At 41.2% G+C, this 24,822-nt stretch overlaps 1 protein-coding gene across 1 annotated transcript in view; it reads right to left on the reverse strand.

The window, feature by feature from the left end:
• Positions 1-23,111, reverse strand: part of TBC1D9 (TBC1 domain family member 9) — a gene marked incomplete at both ends in the record, with an annotated part of 54,243 nt that extends 31,132 nt beyond the window's left edge. The window contains 3 exons of the mRNA XM_082482680.1: positions 752-870; positions 7,414-7,524; positions 22,985-23,111. Of these exons, the coding sequence (XP_082338806.1) occupies positions 752-870; positions 7,414-7,524; positions 22,985-23,111 (357 nt within the window). The remainder of the gene's footprint in view (positions 1-751; positions 871-7,413; positions 7,525-22,984) is intronic.
• Between the last annotated feature and the right edge of the window lie 1,711 nt (positions 23,112-24,822).

Here is a 24,822-nt window from a genome sequence, read left to right on the forward strand (position 1 = left end):
AACAACCAGGGGATTCTTAAGACAGTTGAGTTACTACATGAAATGTTAAAATAGGAATGAGACAAAGCCAATGCTTAGAATACACACCAAGTAAGTACAGTAATTTTGCTTACAATCAATCTTTTACCAAAATATTTATTTTTAGATAATTCTTAGTGTTGATAAAGTACTTTTTAACAGTATAGCTACTCCCTTCTCCTATAAAGAGAAAAAAAAAAATCTGGTAAAACTGAAAAAAAACCACACCAAAGCTCCCCCCCAACAAACAAACAAATGGGGGGGGGGGGGGGGGGAGGGGGGGGAATCAATCAACCACAACCAGCAACCCCTAACACCTATATGAAGCACTAACTCCAACACTACAGGATTTAACTACTCAGAAGAGGGTAAGAAGACATTATACGAGTGCATGGAAAAAAAATATAAAAGCTTTGCACTGGAAAAGCAGTTACCTAGAAAACTGTCAAAGTTTAAGAAACAACAGTGCAATTAATTTCAGAACATACTATGTTTGAAAAAAATTTTTATATATATTTATTATTTTTTTAAAAAATCACACTGCTGCAGTTATGTGCGCTAATCCCAGTTTCCTTAATTTTTACACACATGTTGCTACTTAGAATCTGGTTTTCCTTCAAAAAGGTCGAGCAGCCTGGGGACTACCAGATCAAATTTGTTTGGAATTCACGTCAGTTTTCCTTCCACAGTCACATTTACCATTAACCACATTTATAATAATATATTTAACTACCTGTATTTTTCCTCTGACGAATGTATTTATGTCATTCTCATTTTCAAAGATTGAAAGGGTTTGCAACAAATTCTGTTCAAGCCATTCCCAGTGTTCAGTGATTTCCTTCCTTGAGCAACCTGTATATAAAAAAAAACATTAAAAGTCACAAAATAAATAATTCACCAATGTCAATGTCCTCTTAATCATAAACAAAATACTCTAATAAAACTTGCCAGTAACTGGAGATGCAGTATTTCACCAGAGGCCGTGTCCCCGGAAATTCCAAAATTTTCTCCCATAGTCTTTAATTTCATAATAAATAGATAGCATTCTTCAATTATACCAATTACTCTGTGAGAAGCACTAGCTACTTATGTCAGTATCATCAGTAAAAACCCCCTACATATAGAATTCTAACTAATATGACTAATAATAACAGCGAGCTGCCCAATGTTACATTAAAGAGTTAGCAAAGGTATTAGCTGCATCTGTTAGGAAAGGACAAAAAAACCCAACAGTTGTATATTCTACCATTGGTTCCTAATTCTTCACCATTATATACATCTATAAATTATGAAACAATGATAAAGTTTCAAACATAAAAGCTGAAAAGGATAATTTTCCTGACAAGTCTATTACAATGTCTCTTCCTCAAAGGAACAGCGCTGAAAGACATCCAAGAAAGCTCTATCTTTTTAGGTGAAGAGGGTTATCAGAGGTGGCTTACTTTTAATGATGAAAGAATAAATTTAAGTTCGATAACCCTAGTTTGCTTAGGAGACCAAAAGGGGTCCAGTGAGGTATCTTTGATACTGAGGAACCAGCATACATTTAGTCCATAAAGTAGTACAGAACAGGGATGAAAAAGCTTCTTGTATGAACTAGAGTTTATATATGCAATTTTTTGCTTTTATTTTACTTGAGATGGATTGTAATAAATATAGCTTCCATTTTGACCCCATTCTTTTGACCCTGACATCTTGCAGAATACAGTTTTTGGTGCTCTTCAGGATCTCTCTGTGCCCACCCTGAAGGATGAATAAATTCAAGCACTCAAAAAAAAAAAAAAAAAAAAAAAAAAAGGTTTCTCCAAAAAAAGATGTTGAGTGTCATGGTTTGGGCCAAAATTATGTCAAAACCGGGACTTCTAAGTAAGCATTTTCAGAAAACCAACATTACATGTTCATATAGGAACATCTGTACCTGAAGCTTGATTAAAATCTCAATCTAGATAGGACATAGCATCTTATTGTTCACATCACAGATTTGGCTCATTTTACTCCGAACTAGCAAGTAATGCTAGCTAACCTGCTAACTAATGCTTACAGAACCCAGCAAAGTGAAGGACTTGTTGAAGCAACTGTTAGAAAGATGTTAAATTACAACAAGTGGTTAATAACTTCTTCAGCCTCACTACAGACACAAATTGTCACATGTCTACACATAAATCTTTCCATGGTTTGTAGAACTCAATGCAACCATTTTGAACACATCCCAAACAATCCTTTTCCTCACTGTTCAGCAACAAACAATAGGGAAAAATATTCTTTCTACAGCATACAATCAGCAGAGCTTTACACAACTCCAATGAAAGCAACAGAATGCAATATTCTGTGCAAGTTCCGGGGGAATTGCACAATTCTAGTCATAGTATGGATACATAAATCATGCTGCAGAATAGCCTGCATATGTAACTAATATTTCAGAACCACAAGTGATCACCACCACTGCTTCTCCTTAAAACTACTGCATGCAACCAGACCTTTCTGGAACTCAGGAGGTGGTCTGAAGACTAATTTATTTCTTCTTGGCTTTTACACTGCTGTAAAAGCAGTGATGAAATACATGAGTCATGTATATAAAACTAGACTGGCATCAAAAAAATCACTCGTCTCTTGAAAAGCGGTGACAAGCAGTGCAGACACACTAACATGATGAACTATTTCTAAAAGCTGTCTGTTTCTTGTTTGTGGTTCATCAATTATTTTTCATCACTTCTTATGAAACAGCTTTGGTTGATTATTCTCAACTTGTAACAACCCACCTCATTGTTTCCATTTCTTTGTCTCCACTGCCGTACTGTTTACTCTCCTAGACTCATCTACAGCAGATCATGCATCAAGCCAAAACCCACACCCCAGTTCTCATCAATTTATCACCAGTCTAGACCTCTCTCTTTGCTTCATTCACTCAGGACTAAAAAACACTTTTGCCGTAACGTTTTAAACTGCAGGTCTATTTTAGCTCTGCTACTGGCAAGTCTTTGCCTATCTTCGCATATTAGAAGCATTCACCATTTTGCCATCATTGGCCTTTTAGGTAAATTAAACAACATCTCCAACTCAGGGAAGGAAAAAAAAAAACAACAAACCACTTAACAGTTAAACCACTGCACTTTGGAATACAGAGCCCTCAAGACTACCAGGAAATAAAAGGGAAAACAGCTCCAATGCATACAGTAGGCTACTAATCACTCCTTCCCCTCCTCTAAATGGTACGTTCAGCTTATGGTGTGCCCCATGGCTGAAATGGTGTAACGCTCACCAGCATCCCTGGTAGTTTCCTCCCTGAAGACTGAGAAGAATAGCTAAGTGTGTTAAGCAGAAGTTGGATAACTAAGGGGGATCTAGACTAGAAGAGCTGGACGGAGGAACGATGCATGGTGCTGGAGAGAGAATGAGAAGGGGCAGTTGCCTGGCAGGTGGGGTAGAGTAGAGTAACAGCAAGAACAACATGGGACCTTCTCTGGGCATCAGGTTTAGGTTTCTAGAATCTGGGTTGGTTTGTATTAGGTAAGAAGTGAAGGTACAGAGGGAATATGAAAGAGTTCAGGACTGAGAAGAAAATTAACAAGTCATATAAACTTGCTTTCAAACACACTCAGAAGTATAATCTCAGTATTGTTTCAGTTTGTGACTGAGGAATAGGAAAGGCTTAACTTGTGACAGCTGATAAGACTGTCATGTCTGGTCTTCTCTTCCAAAAAGGTACTTACCCAAGATGCTTATTAGTCAACCTGAACTGCTGCCGTTAACAGAATGCGCTGGAAGAGAACCTGTAACACCTCAGGGAGCCTAAAATTGTTCTCGCCAGTAATGGCAGGTTCAGGAGTGGACTGACAAAACCTCAATTTGCACAAAGAAGGAGAGGAAAATACTTATGGCTGGTAAACTCAACAACACTCTAAAACTTGTAGCTTTGTTAACCAAAGCACATGGGCTTTTCTGAAAACCTTTCCCAAGGCATGTAATAAAAATTCAAAGTTGGTGCTTTAAAATATTCTGTAATTCTTTTTTTTTCCACATATAAAATACAGATTCAGAAACTTCTATGGAAATGCATATAATTACTGTTACCACAAAAAACCTACAGCAATGGTTCTAGACCTGAAAAACGCAAAAAGCCATAGTAAAAATAACTGATTTTATAGGTGGAGAGGGATCTAAAAAAAGCTGTTCATTTCCAGAGTTAAGATATACCATCATTTTTCTCCCTAAATTGAGCACTAGCAGATTGGGGATGGACACTGACATGGGACACAGAAGGGCTATTACAATACACAAGGCTGATCACGTACATCATTTTGGATTTCTAGAGCATTACAAAATTAATATGCTTAGAACTGTTCTTGAAAAGTTACCAATAAAATCTTTCCAGTATAGTTCAATAGACAGAACACTAACCTGTAAGATGTTCAACACAGCACTGCACTGGAGAAGGTGCTGTTAACAAACCTCCTTTACAGAACCATAAAGCCTCAGATCCACCAGTTAGCCTTCTCATACAGCATAGATCAGTAGAGTTAATACCCAAGAAAATTCAATGACTTTTAAACAAATCCGGGGTCCAAACATAACTTAAATAGTCATTTTAGAGCAAACAAAACCCCTTGGATTATTTTTTACCCTTGGAATAGTCTTGTACAGAACAAGACCAAACGTCATGCAGCATGAACGAACCGGGAAACAATCACACTCCTCCCTGTATAGCTACTTCCTGGAGACCGAGATTTCTGCTTATGGAAGGCAGGGGAGAATAACACAAATTTCTGTAAAAATGAGAGAATACAGGTACCAAACAACCAGCAGTCTACCCCTAGGGAACAGGGAGGGACAACTGTACAATGCAAGACAAATCACAGTTGCATAGCTAAATGCAGCAAATCCCTTAGTAACCTGTATAATGGTAACAGCCCTCGATCAGTTCAGAAGGAATTGCTTTAGTTGCAAATTCATAAAATAACCACAGTGCAGAGCCTTAGGCAACACAGGGCTGCTCAGCTTCAAGGTTGTCTAGATAAATTATTTGCTCTCTGTAAAATTTTTACCTCCCTGTCAGAGCCACACTATGCCCCTCAGGTGACAAGACTAAGCTTGTACAGTCTTATGATTTAACAAAAATAACTAACCCAATCATCCAGCTAGATATTAGGAAACTAAAACGTCAAGAAACACTCCACAAGATGGAAGCAGATATATACATTAACTACTTTAGCAATTTCAATTAGGGTTAAGATTCTTAATTGAAGAACATGTTTATTAAAACTAGCTTAAATGTAAACAGAGTACTGTATTTCTACATATAACCTGCAATATCTGTCACAGAAGAGAAACAAAACCCTCACAGCTCAGCAGCATCATACATTTCTATACATATGGTACATTTGTTTATTCTGGGGCTGTAACTCATCTGCCTTCAATTTTGTGCCCCTGATTATCTGAGGACACACATCGCAGGTATAAAATTAGAGTTATTATCTATAGGTGTCATGCAAAAAACCTGCACTTACAGAAAAGTCACTTGGCCAATTTGTAAAGTCTTAAAAATTCATTTCTGAATATGTGTACAGTATGAGTGTCTTTGAAGAAACACTATTTTGTGGAGAGTTTTGTGATATGTTATTTTCTTTGGAAGGGAGTCTGCAAACAGCAAGAAAATTTGTGCCCTCAGTTGCTCCCTTTGAAGTTTATGGGACAGAGGCGCTTACTAATTGCTGCACGCTGACATTTGGATGAAGGGAAGAAGGTATTGTATGTGCACTTGCAACTACCTCTGCTTGTGCGCAAACAGTGTAAATAAACGTACTGGCAAGTGCTTTTACCCTTCTTTCTCATGACTGAGACCCACGGAAAGCTGACATGTGAGGTCCCATTACTTATGGTCACAGCAGAGTAGGCGACAGTACAAAGCAAGCAACTAAACAAAGACTTGGAAATGACCTTCATAATATTGACAATTTCATTAACAACCATTTTTACTATTAGCTGTCACTGAAGGCAAATTATGTTACGTGAATTTTAAAATCTTCAGTTCTGGAGTTGGTAGTAATAGGTGTAGAGGGAAAAATGGCTGTTTAAATCAATACCCTCTTTTAGGTCTGATACCATAAAAAGTTGCAAGAAGTACTTGTGCTAAGATGAGCTATTAAAAAAATTCCTATTGGATTCAGAACATGACATAGCTTTGATACCACCTTTGTCAGACACACAAATCATGCTCATAAGAATAGAGCCCGCTTTGAAATGCTAAAATTATTAGATCTATGGCAAACCTTCATCCATTTCTGCTCTTCCTCCAGACAAATCAGGAAGGGAAGAGAAGTCATTCAAATAATCAAAATGCCAAATTTTATTTGGGAGAATAGGCACAGATGAGAGGGCACTGGTAGGCCAGAAGTCTACAGCTTCATTAACTAATATTTTTGGATGTCAGGCAGCACTGGGTGTTCTGGAAGTTACCAGTCTATTAAAGAGATGACAGATATGTATGCACTTCTCATTTGTCCTCTTTTTCAATTTTCTTTCAAATGAACAGTTGTTCTAGGCAGCAGCCAGAACTCGTTTGAAACTTTAGAGCTAGAGGAGTTGCATTCAAAAGTTTCCATTTGCTAAGACCGAAAAGCAATGCTATAAAACTGAGGATCTGACCTTATAAGCTTGGCCAATCCAAGTTAAACAACCGCAACCTTCTGCTTTCAGCTTCAGATGCTATTTTCAGAGCCACCAAACAGAACTAGACACTAGCTACACACTGCTTTATGCTACTTGCAATAGGCACCTGACCACAGAAATAAGCATTTAATATTTACAGGATCTGATGCATGCAAAAATCCTATTTAATCTACCAAAAATATCAACTTAATTGACTTTACTAACTAGTACAATGACAGAAGAAAGTCTTAGAGCTAGATCTGTCAAAGTTTGAACCTTAAAGACCAAAACTCTTAAGAGTTGTTGCATCTATGTAAGAATATACACTTCTGTATTTAACTCTAACCTAGCTACCACCTTGCTGAATTTCTAAGTACTAAGAAGTGCTGTAGGAGGGAGCCATGGGCATGGAGAAGATCATGCAAGGAGGAGGGATCGATACCAGACTGCTTGTCTGGGAACATTTTGGGGAGATGAAGGGTAGGAAATAACAAAGGCTTCTGTCCCTGCTCCATGGCTATCTCTGGTTTTACACAGTCATTGTGCATAACACATACACACATGCTGGCATTCAGGGTCTGAATATTAGAAGTTTCGGAGCTTCTTAATTTAACCACTAGAGCAGGTTTTCATCCTGACCCATTTATTTGTCCCGAAATGACTGTGCTCAGCAGGCCAGATGCTCTATTAGTTATGGGACACAGTATCCAGGAAGAATAAAAATCTGCATGTCAGTATGTTTGTCCTTACCACAGGCAATAGTCCAATAGACCAAGGAGTCTGGTGCTTGGTAGAGGATTCGATACGGTGCCACTCTGGCACTGGAGTCCAACACGACATCAAGAGTACCCACAAGGAGACCTATGGAACAGGAAATTCTGATGAATACACAGTGATGGATCACCCAAGATCCCACAGGAGTGGGCTCAGCAGCCCCCCATCCCTTCCATTTCACCCTCCGCAGCCAAATGCAGATCTATCCATTCATCCCCACACTTGTTGCCTCATGTCGTAAAGAAGGAAAGTGACTCAACATGGAAAAATCTTCACTTCAACAAGATTTCAACTCTTGATTATGCATTGATTCTAGCATAAAGGCAGACAAATTGAAGCAGAAGGTAGCTGTTTTAGAAAACCATGTTTAAAAGTTTAGTTCTTTCCTGTGTTTCACATACTGTTGGAGCCCTGGGGGAGGGGGAACAACCACTGATAAAGTACCCCACCACAACACCAACAAAAAGACCCAGACAATACACCCTAGAAGGGTTCAAAACTCCAATGTCAGCTAGGAAAAACTAAGACTCCCAGCAAAAATAATTATGCTTCTTAATGGTCTGATTCTTTAGGGTAGAAAGGATAAAAATGCCAGTCAAGCTGGTTTTCAGCTGAAAGGATACTGATGAAAGACAAAGCCATACTGTTTTCCTGAAGTAGCTTTGAAAATTCTTTGCTACTGACGAAGCCATCAACAGTTGCATACCAAATGCTACCAATAATCCCTAACTATATTTCCACAAATTCTAGATACTACTTTAATAAGAAAGTACACACAAATCAAAACTCTAACCCCCCAAACCATCTCCCACAAGAAGCCCTGTTTATTTGTAAAAGACTTAAAAGTTTTTGCCCTTTTCACATCCACAAAGAATTTTCATCACCCCTGCAGAGGTGTCAGATTTAAATTCTTATGTTGAAGCTCTCGGCAAATTCACATATTAAAAATGGATGAACTTTCAAAGATTTTTTTTTTTCCTCAAAATATTTATTCGGGTAGAATAAATACCCTGTTTTTTAAACAGCAAAATAAACTGCATACACCAAAAAAAACCCCAAACATTCTAAAACACTCCTGTTAAAATCCTCTTCTCCTTTCAGGTGGCTGTTTTGATCATTTACTGTCATAGTTTTATTAATTCCTCATTCTGTACTGTAATAATTGACACAGAAGGCTGCTTCCCTTGCTGTTCTTCTTTCAGAATTGCTTTATGCATCACAACGATATAAAAGCACTACCCATTTTCCATCTTAGTGGATCCCTTAAATCCAAACTGAAACTGCTATTTGGAAGTAAGTGCCCTACCCACCAGTGATTTTGTATTTCCCTATTCTATGTTTTTATTTGTGTTTTGCTTTATACAGATCTTCACAGGCCAGATCAAATGTAATCTCTTCCTGCCTGATGCATTAACATCCAACACTTTTTAATTCAAGAATTCTGCAATACATGAGAAAGACGTCTGAATACAGCATCAGGTCATTAGTAAGCAGTGTTAGAGAGCTATCTGCTGATTACAGGATATGAACACAAAATATTAATGTAAAATACCCCAATGTTCATTAGTTTAGCTTCAGTTGTTCCTATTGCCTTCTTAAACCCTCATCATTCATCCATTTCGATTACTGGTGTACACTGACAAGCTGCCTCTGATCAATCCTCCACCAGCCCTCCTAGATACACCTTGACTACTTTCAAACTCAGGAGACTGAAGTAGGTTAGAATGTTCCTCCTTTGAACTTTTTTTTCTTTTCCTGTTAAAGATACTCTTCATTCTAGCTTCACAAAACCAGTATGGTCCTGGTCCAGAAGGCATATTTATGCTTCAACCATGGGCAAAGATCCTCAAATGCTTAAAGCTGCTAGCGAGCTCAAGAGCATTGCTCAACTGGAGAGCAGACCAAGCCAGACACTACACCACATTAATCATCTGGGTTTGCTGCAAAACACGTAGCAGGGCTTATGCCAAAGATTCTTCATGCTTTGCAGCTTCACGTGTCCACTGACAGTACTAAATAAGCAATAGGCATGATGTAATATCTAAATAAAGTTGTATGCGGGCCAAATGTAATCTCTGAGGTACAAATACACTGTTAAGTCCCTGTAATCTTTAAAAACATGCTTGTTTCTCTCCTCCTGCTGTATTTCCAAATCTGTTGGTGTGTGGGTGGTCCTGCCAACCAATTCTGCCACTAGTTCCAGGAGGGCGCTGCCACTGTAAAAACTGGGATACACAGGTAAGGTCAGGGAGCCAGAACAAACCTACTGCCTTGTGCAGCAACATCAAGCTAAGGGGAGCTTCCCATCTTACCTCCTTGTCCCCGAGATATGAGAGATAGGAGAGGAACATCCCCCTGTCCCACCAAACAGAAAAAATGTAAGATAGAGCACTGTATTCAAGAAATACGGAGAGTGCTAAAAACAAAAACCAAAAAAACACCAACACAAAACTAAAAGAGACTAGCCAGCACTGAAACAACAGATGGGAGGTAAGTAAGGAAAAGAAAGAATACTTTCCACTGGTGCAGTAAGTAGGAGTTGCTCAGTGCCTTTTCAACAATGGGAACAGGTTGTAGAAACATCCATGCAGTGAGGTTAAAGGAAGAAAATTAACAGAACTCCAGAGGACTCCACGGAAATTCAAAGTCTAGCTTACCAAGATAGTTGCAAACAATCAGTGAAGTTTACTTATGTCATGACATAGCTGTTTTGATAGATGACACATCTGGTATTTAAAAAATAATTTATACGTTCTTATATATATATATTAAAGGCAATTAATATTTACTCTTGCAATCTCACAGCTACCCCTGATTGCTGACCTTCAGGAGATGTTCTATTTTGCATTGTAGGTCAGTATTGGTTTTTTTGGGCATACATTTGGGTTTGCTTGGTTGGTTGGTATGTTTTGTAATGCAGGCATGTTATGCAACCAGAATGAAATCACAGCAGTTAAAACTGATAATCTCTCTGAAGAATTTCTACATTAAGTGATCATAATACAATTAAAAAACCCCAACCATTTATTTCAATACCGTTCATTAATTCTTCATATAGCAAGTACCTTTTAAGACACGATTAAGAAATAAGTAATCAAAAGTTTCTATAGAAACAGAACAGGCAACAAAGAATTCCACTCCTTAGATTAGACTGGTCTTTGGGCAAGAGCCAGTGAATTCTCCAGGCATCAAATCATGTGACTATACCAATTGCAAATTTTTTTCCCATTATTTCATCAGGTTTCTGACAGCATAGTGAAATAAGGGAAGAACTCCTCAATGTAAGAATACTAAATCTGCAAGCCCTTGTTCAAGTGAGCAGTTTACATGAACAAAGGTTTAAAGCACATGTTACAGTTTGCAGGATTAGTGTCTTGTTAACTGATGACAGCTCCGATCCTGAAGGCACTCAAGCACAAGTAACCTTATATCGAGGAACAGTCCCATCAGACACGCATGCCAAACATCTAGAGCAACCACACCTATACATGGGGGCAGGAGGAGAAAAGGGAGGAATAACGCCTTCATTTTGTTTGATACAACCTTTTGAATGAAGTCAACTTCCTCTTTCGCAACCTTGAATTCTCCAGCAAAGGTCCATAAAATTGTTCAATATTTTATTTCTTTCCTTTAAAAATACAGGTTTTAGCAGAGGAAAAGCAGTGAAGTGTAATATCTGAAACCAGGGAACACAGAGCCACAACTGGCTAGGGGGCACAGGCAATTGCTCTTGCTTCGCTCCAGTGGAAGGACATACAATGTGCTAGAGGGTATTAAAGGAAAGGGGTTCAGTTACCTGATGCAATTTAAGCTGAAGGAAGAAATAATGCTACATTTTACTGATCTGACCACTGTGTCTCGCATTTAGTTGTAAATTGGAGGGGGTGCCTATAACCATTGCAAAAAGTATACAGATTAGCAGTCTGTATTCATGCATTGAATTATGATGTACTGTACTTGTATCCTCGCACTAGCGACTAATTTTCAAACTGCTTTTTGCTAGAAGGGATTACAGCCATGTGAAGCCTGACCTCCTGCATAACACAGACCCCCTTTAAGCCAAATGATTTCTACCTGACCAAAGAATATTTTCCAGAAAGGTAGGTCATCTCGATTTGAAAACTAAGCCAATTGGTTCAGCCAGTGAAGACTCTTCCAAGCACCGCTGCAGTCTCTGCCCTTTGGAGAGCAGCATTCCAGATGGCTTGCAGTCCAGACTGATTACAAATTGCCCACAATCAGTAATGAAATCAAGAGATGGCCTGCAGTAGAATCAACTTGGTACATTGTTAAGTTACCACCACTGAAAACGCACACACTTTAGAATATATGAACTCAAATACCTGTAGCAAATCACAATGTTTTCAGCTGTTTGGCTATCTGTGGCACAGTTCTTTGCTGCAGGAATATTTCTCCCTCTTTCTTGTCCTTCTTTTAAAAGATAACTAGTGATTTATTTATTTTTTTTTTATCTTTCATAAGAATTTCCAAGTTTCTTTGCAAAACACCAGTTACTGGTGTTTTTAAAGGAAAAGCAAGTTTATGCACCTTACACATGAACAATCTTTTTTTACTACAAAAGGATTTTCTTACAGTAATCCTCTTCCACAAAAAGCCACGTTTTGATTTAAAACAAACACATACAAAGATCAAGTACTCTTAATCACTATTCTACAGTCCCCCTGACAGTAATCTTATGATTATGTTTGTGAGCCTGCAGTGTTTTACCTGCTAAAATACACAGGGTTCTCAAACTAAATTGGATTACATATTCAAGAGTGAAGACACGGATTACATATTACTGCTAGCGCACCTTACTAAAACACCAAAGCCAATTTATTTACTGTTTGTGAATGAGAATAAATAATGACACTTCAGACCTTAAAAGTTACCAGCAGCCATGGCACAGCAAACACAGTCAAAGAGCTCGGGATAATATCAGGCAGTGACACGTCCCATTCAGCTTTAACCATGCAGTCCTCAGACTCCAGGTGCTTTCAGCACACACCAGTGACCTGCGACACATCCATTCCTCAGTGTCACAGGCAACTTGCATCAAACCTTGCCTAGAGCTGGAAGGAGGTCACTCCGCAGCTGGTGCCTCTGTTGTGACTGACATTGCCACCCAGGGACACCCTCCTCCTCCTCCAGTTTGCCAGACAACAAGCATATGTTAGTTATTCACCTGGCTTCCAAGAGCCAAGCCGAGCCCTGCCCTGCCACAGCCCCCTCCCAGCTCTACGCTAATATAATCTACAGCCTGACAGTCTCTCAAGGAACCTTCTGTTAAGGGATTTTTATCTTAAAAACGCCTAAACAAACAGCAGACATCTTTTTAGCACACAGAGCAGATACAGAAGTATACCCTCCCAAAGAGCTAAGATTTAATACAGGTCAGACTGTGACTCTTGGAGTCATGCTCATGAGCTATCACTCAAATAGTCCCATGGATGTAAGCAGCCTATTTGTGTATGAGCTCAACACTGCAACAAGGAAAACTCAGTGTCACATGTGTCATTAGTAAGAATTTTTCAAAACAAGCATTGTGACATTCTAACACTGAATGAAACACATCCTGCTTAAACGGTTCCCAATATTTAAAGTGTGCTGATGAGCCCTTCTCTTTCCACTACAGTAAGATGGACACAAAATGAGCTCTGGTCATAAACCTGAAACATCCAAGGGACCTATTTGTATCGTGGATGTCAGCTGATTTCTGAGAAAGCCTCAATCAATACGGTCGACTTGAGTCATATTTGCACCTTGAGCATTCAGTTTTATATTGATTTCATGGACAATGAATAAACTCTTCCTAAAGTTTGTTACTTTCTGTGCTATGAAAACAGTAACTCATAACAACACATAGCTAAGTCCAGTACAAGCTATTGTTTTTCCTAGTAACTATAATGAATCATTACTCTTCCATTCTTTCTCAAGGCAGCCCATGTGTTTATGTGATTAGCTCGCTCATTTGTTATTATAGGATGAGGTCATCCAATTACTTGTCTGTCAAAACTCAACCTACAGCAACAATCTGAACTCAATGGGTAATACTATGGACAAATCCTTGTAGAGAGGAGGGTCAATTCTATTTGATTTCACCTCATGGGAGAGCCTAAATGAACAGTAAATATTATACACCACTCAAAAATAATTACAATGTTAAACTTCCAATCCCGGTAATAGTGTCCACAAAAGTATGAAAATAACCTCTTCATTGTGAACACCAGCCTTGGAACTTTATGAAGGGTTATACAGTTTTATTTTATAGGTGCTCATTCATATAAATGAAAGCAGAATAACCTCTAAATACTTATTTGAGAACTGTCTTCCCATGTGAGTTATACAGCATTAGCTCATATGGACTGCGGTATCAACAAAAACTAATTCTTCCTCTGAAATTAAGGCCTAAGATTTGTTAAGTCTTCCCCAAGGCCAGCCTTTGTTGCTCTCTTTTCCTACCCATGCAGTTTTATAGAGCACTGATCTGCCCAGCCACTGTTTCCTTTGCACACAAGTTTTCAAACACATTCAATTACACTGACTTTGAGGAACTGCAGTCACTCCACTGACACGTAGCAAGACCAGCAGCAAAACCAGTACTTGCTTTATCTGTCTTGAGGCTGATAAATAAAAATGAGAGAAGATTGAAAACCTAACCACTAATCTTTAAAAAAAAAGCTCAGGAAGGGCCAATGTGATGATCTGGCTTGAATACTGCAGGATAAAGCAGTAACAAAGGACAAAGCTTTCATCCTCCCTTCAAGTTTAACAATTGTGATTAAATTAGATTATCTTCCGAATATCTTAATTTAAAAGTGATCAGCAATTGAACGTCTTCCACAGCACTTGTCAAGGTGTCCAAACAACTCATGACCATCCCTGTAAAAATTCTTAACTCGAACTTAAATCTGACTGGGTTTAGACTTTCAGCTTTTGTAACTTTTTGTAACTTCAGTCTGCTAAGCTGAAGGGCCCTAACTGTTGTAAGATGTAACCACATTTGTCAGTGTAACCTACTAAGCAACACTTAAAATATTTTAGGGTTGTAAAACTTTGCTGTTTTTCTCTTCAACAGAGAGGAAACCAGAATGTGCATTACAATTTCTATCTATCACTACATATAGATACATACAGACACAGCAAAATAATTGCCTTTATTTCCGCTGAGGCCCAGTTTGCAGATAATGAAATGTCCAGGTCCAGAAACTCATACAATAATACATCCAAACAATAAGTTCCCAGAAATTAACCCACTAGATTTGACCCGAAACAAAAAAAACTAGCAGAAGTAGGAAAAAGCTGAGTAGAGAGATGAGCACCAACAGGACATGATAGACAGCTACAGGTATGCGAACGCTTACAACACAAGAGGTTGATATTTGGCCAAAAACCCAAAGAAATAATCCCCCACACTTGAAGAAAATTAATTTTATACTACTTGTCAATCACACCAGACTACATGAAATGACGGAGAAACAGTGAGAATACAGATGGAGTTAACAAATGCCTTCATGGTATGCTATAAACATTTACTCAAATTTGTAAAAAAACACCACACAACACAAAACACCACACAACACAAAACACCACACAACACAAAACACCACACAACACAAAACACCACACAACACAAAACACCACACAACACAAAACACCACACAACACAAAACACCACACAACACAAAACACCACACAACACAAAACACCACACAACACAAAACACCACACAACACAAAAAAAAACCAAAGAAACAACCAAGCACACTTAGGAAAAGCATGATCAAATGATCAAGTACCATTAACCAAAACAGCAGGGAAGTCACTGAATTTCATTCAGAACTAATTCTTTTTAAGTATACCATTCTGTCAAAGTAGTGTAAGCAAATTAAACAGATTCCATCCAAGAGCAAAGTTTAAATCAACTACATCTGCACCAACATAAGATTCAAACTATGTAAGATTAAAGAACAAATCAAGTAAGTAAGAGCAACTGAAGAAAACAAAACAAAGACCAACAACCACCACGGCTAAGAAAAACAATTATAAACTGAATCTAGCCAACAAAAATCAATGGTACAAATTGAGAACTGGTGTGCGCAGTAATGTCAGCTTGAACTCAGGAACAGTCCTGAAGCACAGCATGGTCAAATACAAGCTAAATCTGAAGAAAAGCAATACTTTCAGAAAAAAATTTTCTAACTTCTGACTGAATACCCACAGATAGATCAGATTTCAATAAACTATCAGAGGAGGCACTTTACCAGAAAAAGGAACGATGCTGAACAGAAAATCTCAAGAACTTTGGCTAGTAAAATACTGGAAAACACAAAGAGGAAACACAAGATGGGACTGTGAGGAAAGAACCAAAAACACAGTAAGAACTTACTAGTTGAAACTAAGACTGCTGATGTAGTAGGAATTCATGCACCATCAGGAAACTTCAGAAAAAAAGAACAATAGGAAATTGGTCCTAGAAAATACTTACCACCTTTCCTTTGAAAGGAACAAAATCTTTCAATTTGTTAAGTCCTCCAGAACCTAAACCCACCTCAGCATCAGATTTAAAAGGCAAAACGCAAATGTCAGTTACTGAATCTCAACATTGATCAAACATCAGAAGTATGGTTAGCGATCAAAGAGCTAAAGAAAAGCAAGATTTCAGTCACATGCTTACAGCCCTTTATACACCTTGTATTGTCGTATTTTAGCAAAGTCAGTGGCAGCAACAACTCCTGCCTATTGTAGGAAAAAGCCATACACAGTGTGACACTGTGAAGGATTAAAAAAGTAGAGGTCACAAATCTTAGGGGAGAACAGAGAAAGCTGAATGGATTCTGCCTAGAACAAGTATTTACAAGAAGAACAATCATATGAGAATACATATGTTTTAATCAACTTTCAAAAGCATTTGAAAGTATACACCGGCATACCTTGTGGAGCCTTTTTAATTCTACATAACTCCAACTGAAAGCGTCAAGGGCCCACACCTCTGTGAAATATGATATATTCTTACAAGGACGCGTAACTGGACAGTGGAGTGATGGAAATAAGGAAACTGATGTGAAGAAGTGCTACTTTCTCTATACCTTTCAGTGTGGGACCAGAGAGTAATATCAAAACCCCTGTAAGCAATACAGACTCTAGTATAACACAGAAAATTAGTAAGAGGCCTAGGTATTTATTGCTTACTATATTGTGATCCTGTGTGAAATTCCCAACAGGGTTTCATACGAACAGAGGTCTCGGGAGAAATAGCAGGCCATCCTTGAATTCCATGTGTCAAGCAACAACATTATGTCAGAAGGCAAAAAATGGCAAACGACAACTCAGCTCAGAGGCCTTGATGGGTCACACTACTCAAAGTGTAAAAGATGAAGTGACATAAAGGAAAGCCTTGGACCAAGAAGCATTACAGTACAGAAACCAGACCTACACCAAGCAACACCTCAGGCACTGCATCTGCGCATACAGTGCATTGCCTGTAAGAACCAGAGATCAAGAGAAGCATTGAGCAGGAAATGAGACACCTTCCAAATAAGCACCCATGAATTCCAATTAAGCACCCATGAAAGCATCTGAGAATTCAACAGAAAGACCGGTGAGTCAGTCCAGAGAATCAAACAGCAGTTCAACCCTAGACATCTGCATGTCCTCCTGAAGTGGGAATCAACTGGTGTGAAGAAGTAAACACACCCACAGCAGATCATAATGCAAAGCTCAGCGGCATCAGAGCAGATTTGGTGTAACACCAAATGACAGAGCAGGGTGCAAGGAACTAGTTTCCACCCCATGAGCCAAAACTACGAACATGGAAAGCTGATGGACAGGCTGATCACTCATGTCATTTATGCTAATTGCATGCAATTTGATAAATGCTGTATTTCAAGTATCAGAAAGCACATGCTTTCTACTCAAGTGTACCAAGTTTGACATGCAAAATCCTAACGCTCGAGCCAACAAGGAGAGAAAGCGTCAAGTTTGTTAAAGCACGTACCATCCTTTCATCAGGAAGATAATATACGGCCCAAAAGCTCTTCTAAATCTTAAGTATAAACAGGTTTTCAAGCAATCTCTTCCTCAATTCTCTGAACTGAGAGGTTGAGAGCAAGATAGAATCTTACCTCCAAATTTCAGCTATTAATTGTGTTGCCCAGCAAGGCTGCAGAGAAGTGTTCTGATTTAAACACTGTCACAGTATTAAAAATTACATTAATTTGACATTGAAGGCTTGCATCAGCCAGCCGAGCTCAGAACCTCTCCTTTCTGCCTTTCCAATGTGGAAATTGCATGATAACCCCTTCTGCAAAAATATCTGGGGAGAAAGATAGTACTTCATCAATTTATTTTATCATCAGAAGTCAGCAAATTTCCATCTGCTCAAGGATTTGAATCATCTTTGGCAACAACCCGTGGACTTACAACCTCATACTGAATCTCTCACACATGCAGTGTCCCAGCTGTAAGCACAAATAACCTAGCTATGAAATAATTCACTCCTAAAAACAGTTCTTGCAAACTAAGAACAATTTACTTGCCTCAGGATTCAAAGAGATATCACAATACCATTAAAAAAAAATTACTTAGAATTTCATCTCCACACACAAACGTACACACACAAAAGCAGCGCAGCAGTCGTACAAGCTAATCGTACCACACCCTCAATCTCTCTTCCTGTAAACTCTACGCAAATTCATCACTGCCGTCACCTATTAATCGCACTGATTCCTTGCAATATTATTTCCAAATAAAAGAGTTTGGCAAGCATTATCGTAGTATAGCAGAAGGAAATTAGAGACATTTTTTAATTTGTTTGTTGCATCAGAATGCAAGATATCCTTGGCAACACTAAACCACGAGTCTTCCGGTTACCTGTAGGCTTTTTGACATGTTCAAGATCCTCACATCCATGAAAGTAACATGGCCATACAGGGTGCAATGCCCAGCTGATGGGAGAGATCTGGGTTCATGTTCTTTTCAGTACTTATAAATACTTAAAGGGAGGGTACGAGGTAGATGAGAACAGTCTATTTTCAGTGGTGTCTAGTGACAGAACAAGAGGTAACGGGCACAAACTCGAACATAGGAAGTTCCATCTTAATGTGAGGAGGAACTTCTTTGAGGGTGGCAGAGCTGGGCACAGGCTACCCAGAGACTGGTGGAGTCTCCCACTCTGGAGACATTAAAAAAAACCCTGGACACTGTCCTGTGCAACCTGCTTTAGGTGACCCTGCTCTGGCAGGGGGGTTGGACTAGATGATCTCCAGAGGTCCCTTCCAACTGACTATTCTGTGACTCTCTCCAAATGCCTCTGCTTCAGCTGATGCAGGTTGTCGTGTGACACACTGGATCGCTCTGGAGAAGGAAGTATACTTCATACAGGCCCGACTACCAGGCTGCCCAGGGAAGGGAGCCGATGAGCAGGAAGTAGAACAGGTATGAAGGAGAGAGGGTTAAAAACATCCAGCACCTTTGAGGAAACTAATAAGAAGAAAGGAAAGACTTCTTCCCCTGTTGGTGAAAAGGCAGATGAAACTCTTGAGCGAGGGTCACACAGAAGCAAAATACAGGCATGGCATTACGTGCAAGGCATGAAATATTTTTCGATCTTATTCTGGAAGATTAATGCAGTGATGCAAGGTAATGTGAGTTTGCAGAACAGCTACAAAAATCCAGTTTTGAATCCAGTTTACAAGTCTTTCCAATTCTTTGTTTGTTAAAAAGGAAAACAAAACCCAATCAACCCTTCAAGTAAGACATGCTTACAAAGGAAAGTCACACCAATGTGACTGGTACTGACATAGACATAATCATTTAAAAGAGTCCAGGCCTTAATTCAGTATAAAAATGGATCCATACCGCTTAGTAGAAAAGCTGTAACTCTTAAATAAATAATTAATCAGATGCATTTTGTTAGGAGCGATGACTTCTAGGGACTCACTAATTAGGCACTGACCTGACACGTAACATGATCATCATGCTTCTAACTTCTTACAATTCAATATTAAAATAAGTGCAGAAAACGTCTCCAATGTCCAAACGAGTATTCAAATGAGGGCTTTCTCTGTTTAACCAAGTTACATAAATTGAGGCCAAGAGGAGTGAATCAGTGCAGAAAAGGCTGATTTTTCACCCCTTCCCCCAAAGTGACTGATAATCCTTTTCCTGCAAAGGGTTGCTGCCCTCAGAATGGATCCAGGAGAACAGGTAACACGAATGCTACTTTTCTGCTTTAACATAAAACCACCTAGAATTACTTTCACCCACCCCAAAGGCTATATAAACTACTTGGTTTTAGACTGACATGTGTCAAAAGACCTAAAAGATCCAGTCTTCCGGACTTTGCTCTGGTGATGGCAACCTCCATCCACAGGATGGTAGTAAGTAAGTGATGGAGGACAGGTAACATGGAGACCCTGGTAGCCACTTTGAGGGCGATCATCTTCCTTCAAACACATTTTCACAGCCGCAGCATCCAGCCACAGTGCTGTCTGAAGAGGTCTCTCCCCAACCTTCAGCCCTCATTCCCTTTCACCCACAGGAAAGCACTCCACTTCTTCCTTCAGCCATGCCAACACTACTGCATTACAGTGTGGCCCCAGCTAAAGTTCTTTGAAGTTTGACATGTTCGCAGACGGAGAGAATGGTGTTACACTTAACCCTGATCAGTTTGCTGAATGGTTAGTTTCACAGCAAACCTAGATTTGAGGGCAATGCCAAAGAATTAATGCTTCTCATTGTCCAACCACTGCTTAAGTTACATAGTGAAGCCATCTCATGTCATCAAGCCCATCTCATCAATTTGAAAGTCAATTGTCATTCTACAATTTAAGACAAATGACTTCAAGAGTCAATAATGAGGGAGTACAAGTCAGCAGAAGCCAGATCACAAAAAAAAGTCACAGCTGTATTTACATCCTCTCTTGCATATATAAACTCAGACCACTCCCACCACAAGAATCTTACATTTCTAGTCAACTTCAAGGACACATGATCTGGTTTTCCACAGGTCAACCAGGTCAAATTTTACACCACATTCATGGGTGGATAACTTTTTAAATTATAGCTGAGCAAATTTCAGCATTATGTCACTAGAGAAAGGGCAATTAAGGAAAAAAACCAAACAAACAACAAACTAACCCAACCCCAAAAAAACCCACAAAACGTTATTTTTTTCTTGTTCCTTTACTTTTGACCAGATAACTTCCACCTCTGTCACAACAGCTGTATCATCATTATCTACAGAACTTCCACAGGGTCATCCTAAATGCTATCATTACTGCAAACGATGTACCCTGTTGACCATTTCAGCAGATTTATTTATTCTGAACCCTCAGGATCAGCCAGGTCCCTCAGTACTTCGCTTTTAACAAGTATTACCTACCAAGAACAATCCATTGGCTTCCTTCACCCGCCTTGGCCCCTAATGGGCAGACCACAGCTGTTAGAACTGGTGTAAAATTCCAGTATTTCCATGAAAAACAAATAATTATAAGTTCTACTTATTACTGTGTCTACCAAGCTAGGAGTGGTCCGGACACTCTACATCACTGTCTTTCTTCCTCCCTCACCTTTTGTTGACCACTGTGTGAAAATCGCATGTGCTAAAATGACAAGATCTGACAAGTTTCCATACAGCCTTTTAAATACTGCCAGCACTAATAACTTTCTGTCTGCCAGTAATAGGTGCTTGTTTAGTTACAGTTCTGGCAACATACTGAAAAAAGCTACAACTTTTTTCCAGCCCTTCCCCACACAAACAAACAAAAGCCCTTGAAATTATTTAGCTACTTGTTGCTATTACCTCAATGCCACAGCAGCTGCAATTCCAAGCAAAGCACAGACACTAGTTAAAGCTACACAGAAAGCAGTTTTCAAAATACACATAGAACTTTTGCATTCTAAATCATATTCAGACTGCATGCACATACTAAAATAATGGATACAGTGCACAAAAACTTAAATTCCAAGGGGAAAAAAATGCAGACACAGTCAGAACTATTTCTGTATTCTGAACTCCTACCAAATGCTGCCAGCTTATCTGACCTTCACAAAAAAAGAAGTGCACATTTATGAATCCTACTCCCACTCAAGGACTAAATCTTCAGAAGTGATCTCTCCATCTGTTCAGTGGTATCATCAATCAGACTACTATACAGCTGCAAGAAGGCTTAGATATACATGCACTGTACACACAGGTTGAAGAGAAAAGCCCAAATTCTCAAAATGTTTCCCAATAACTGAGAAGTGTTTGGAGAATTGACTGAGCATCTCAATCTCTATTTCAAAGATAAAAAAAGTCAGAAAGGTACAAGAATGCCTTGTCAGATCACCAACAGTAAGATAGGGGAAGAAATCCTTAAGAGGCCAGGGGGTAATCTGTGAAAGAAGTCTGCAAAGAATTTCTCAGCAAACACAGCAGGGGTGAACTTTTGAAGCAAGACATGCTTTCTATGGATTTGCCAACACTGTCCCTAATCCAAAAGATTTAAAAAAATAAAAATAAAAAATCTACAGCCAATGCAGAGTGACTGCTGGTAACTTTGAACGCAAGAATGAGATGGTTTATCAACACACAGCACTGAAGAAGGCTGAAGACCTCAAGAGCCTACATGAAAACACACTTCAGAGTGGTGCGTTAGTTTAGATTATAAATTATTTACAAGTCCATAGAGCATCTGAAGGCTGAAAAAACACTTATCTCCTGGTAAATATGCACTGGATCTCGAAACAAACATAGATGTAGGCCACATGTTTATTTTGATTAGCTTGAAGAGCTAGTTGCAATGCAAGTGGGTAAGGAAGAAACCACAGCTTTTCAGGGAACAAGTTTGACTATTTTCTGCCAGTTCAGGAAGGACCGGTGGTAAGGCCATTGGGTTCCGAATCTCCAGTTCCACAGAAGTGCATACACTTTGCCTAAAAATGATGAAAAGTCTCGACAAATGTATACGCACGGTATTATAGAGAACAAAATGTGTATGACCCAAACGTCTACAAAAGAACCTCCAGTTGCCAGCCATGGAAAGCAACGCATTCAGGGACCATACTTTGCAAGGACATCCCGAAGAATACGAAGAAGCTGAAGCAAACCTGTTCTCACGGTATGCGCCTGTGAATCACAACGTGCTCTCATTTGAAACCACCACGCGTTAGAGGTCCCAAAATAAAATCCTCGGGGACGCCGGGCATGTCACACCCTGGAAGGCGCGGAGGCATCGGGCACCGGATCACAAAGCTTTTCACAGTGCATAAGCCCTCAGGGAAACCTCCGCCTAATTCCACACGGCCTGCCGCACCTGACCGCCAACAGGCACCCTGCGAGGCGGCACCCCCCGCGGCGGGAAGGCCGGGTTCCCTCCCGCATCCCCCGGGGAGGCGGCGAGGAGCGGGGACGAGAGGGTCCCCTGCAGCCCCCCCCTACCCCCGCGGGCCGTTATCCCGCGGGACCCACCGCCACCTTGAGGGGAGCCCCTGAGGGAGAGGGCGCGAAACGCGGCCCGGCCCCGCCCCGCCCTTCCCCGGACCCCGGCCGCCGCCGACCTTACCCGCCAGTCCCCCGCCGCCGCCATCGCCTCCGTGCCCCTTCCTCCTCTGGAGGATGAAGTAGGGGTTGGCCCGCTCCGTCACCCACAGGGCGTTCGCCAGCAGCACCTCCTCGGGGTTCACCCACATGCTCCCAGCCCAGACAAAGGCCGGCCCGCCCGGCCGGCTGCCTGCGGGGCGCGGTGACTCACGCACGCACCGTCCGCAGCAGACGACGCCGCCACCATGCCCGGCCGCCGCGGCGGACGGCGCAGCCCCGCGGGCACTGGCGGGCGGAGAGAAGGAGGGGCGGCAGCCGCATGCCCCCGCGGCTCCCGCCGCCTACCCGCCCACCGCCGGACGCGGAGGGGCGGCCGCAGCGACCAGGGGCGGCGGCCCCGGCAGCACCCGCCGCAGCGCTGAGGGCAGCAGTGGCATCAGCGGCCGATGCCGCCCGCCCGTCCGCCTTCGCCTCCCCGCACAAAGCCGGCGGCAGCCGCCGCCAGCCACCCGCGCGCCGCCGCTCGCCCTTGCCTCGCCGGGGCGGGGCGGAGCGGGCGCGCTCCGCGCTGCCCGCACCTGCGCGCGCGGTGGGGCGGGCCCGCCCGGAAAGGGGGCGGGGCTGCGGCGTGCGCGCCGCGGCGGCCGTCGCCTCAGCAGGGGGCCGTCGGCTCAGGGCGGGGCCGCCTCTTCAGGGGTTCGTCGCCTCAGGGGGAACCGTCGCTTCAGGGCGGCCGTTAGAACGGCCGGCCCTACCTGCGGGCGGCGGGGGCATGGCGGCTCCGTGTCGCCGTCCTTGGGTGTTGAAAGGAAGCGAGGGCTGTGGCCTGGGCTGCAAAGGAAGCCATCCGCACGCAGGAGGCGGCGGGAGCGTTACCCCTTTGCTGCCATGCCCGACACCGCTTTTGAGGTTCGCCTCTGCTGCTGAAGGCTGTGTCACGCCTGCTGCCTGAGGTTGGGGGGAGTTTCTGAGGGCCTGAAAAGCCCCAAAATAAACCGGTACGTTTGGCAGGTGTGCCAAGCAGGCTCAGAGGGTGTGGTAGTACGTGTAGGTAACGTGTTTTGTACCCTCGCAGCTCCGAACGCTGTTTTGGTTTCCAAGTTTGACTGGCTGGCCTCCCTTCTGTCAGAAAACTGATCAGATAGTTATCTTCGGTTTATTAAAGATGTTGAGGAGAGTAAACTAACCCCCAAAGGAAATATTAAAATGGTGTTCCAAACGCAAACGTTTCATACACACCATAGATCTACAGTGGAGTTCAGCCTTTCATCCCTGGTGCTGGCGTGGAGCTGGATACCCACTGCTCATCATGCGGAGATGGACACACGGTCATGGGAGAAATGACTCCTCGTATGAGGTAGCGGTCATGCGGCTGTTACTGTGTAGGTAAAAAGTTCAGGAGGGGGAAGTGACCGTCTCTGATGAACGTTAAAAAATTTATAGTACTGCTGTCGGTCCTACTGCACCACGGGGAATGTTCGTCATTGTCACTAAGGTACTAAGACTGCGATCTAAACGGGAATGCAGAAGAGCTTCTTCACCCTTCCAAATTTATCACAGATTCGGACTATTTTAATTTTAGTATTGTTGAAATGACCTCACCCTTTTAACTGGAAGGGGTTTTCTTACGGGTAATATTTTTAAAGAAAAATTTTGAACAAGCAAATTGCTTATAGCTTTGAGAAGAAATTTCAGGACTTTTTTTTAAACCAGCTCTAGTTGAAACCTGCGTGCCAAGTAGATTGCAGTTAATTCTAGCCTGGCTAAAAGTAGTGGCAAAAATTCCTAGTGGCTTCCTTTAGTAAAGATGGGATGCCACACATACACAGGGCTAGTCAAAGCTCCTGTGTTGTTGTTTTA

This window comes from Vanellus vanellus (genome assembly GCF_965231255.1).
Source record: "Vanellus vanellus genome assembly, chromosome: 4".
Lineage (NCBI taxonomy): Eukaryota > Metazoa > Chordata > Aves > Charadriiformes > Charadriidae > Vanellus > Vanellus vanellus.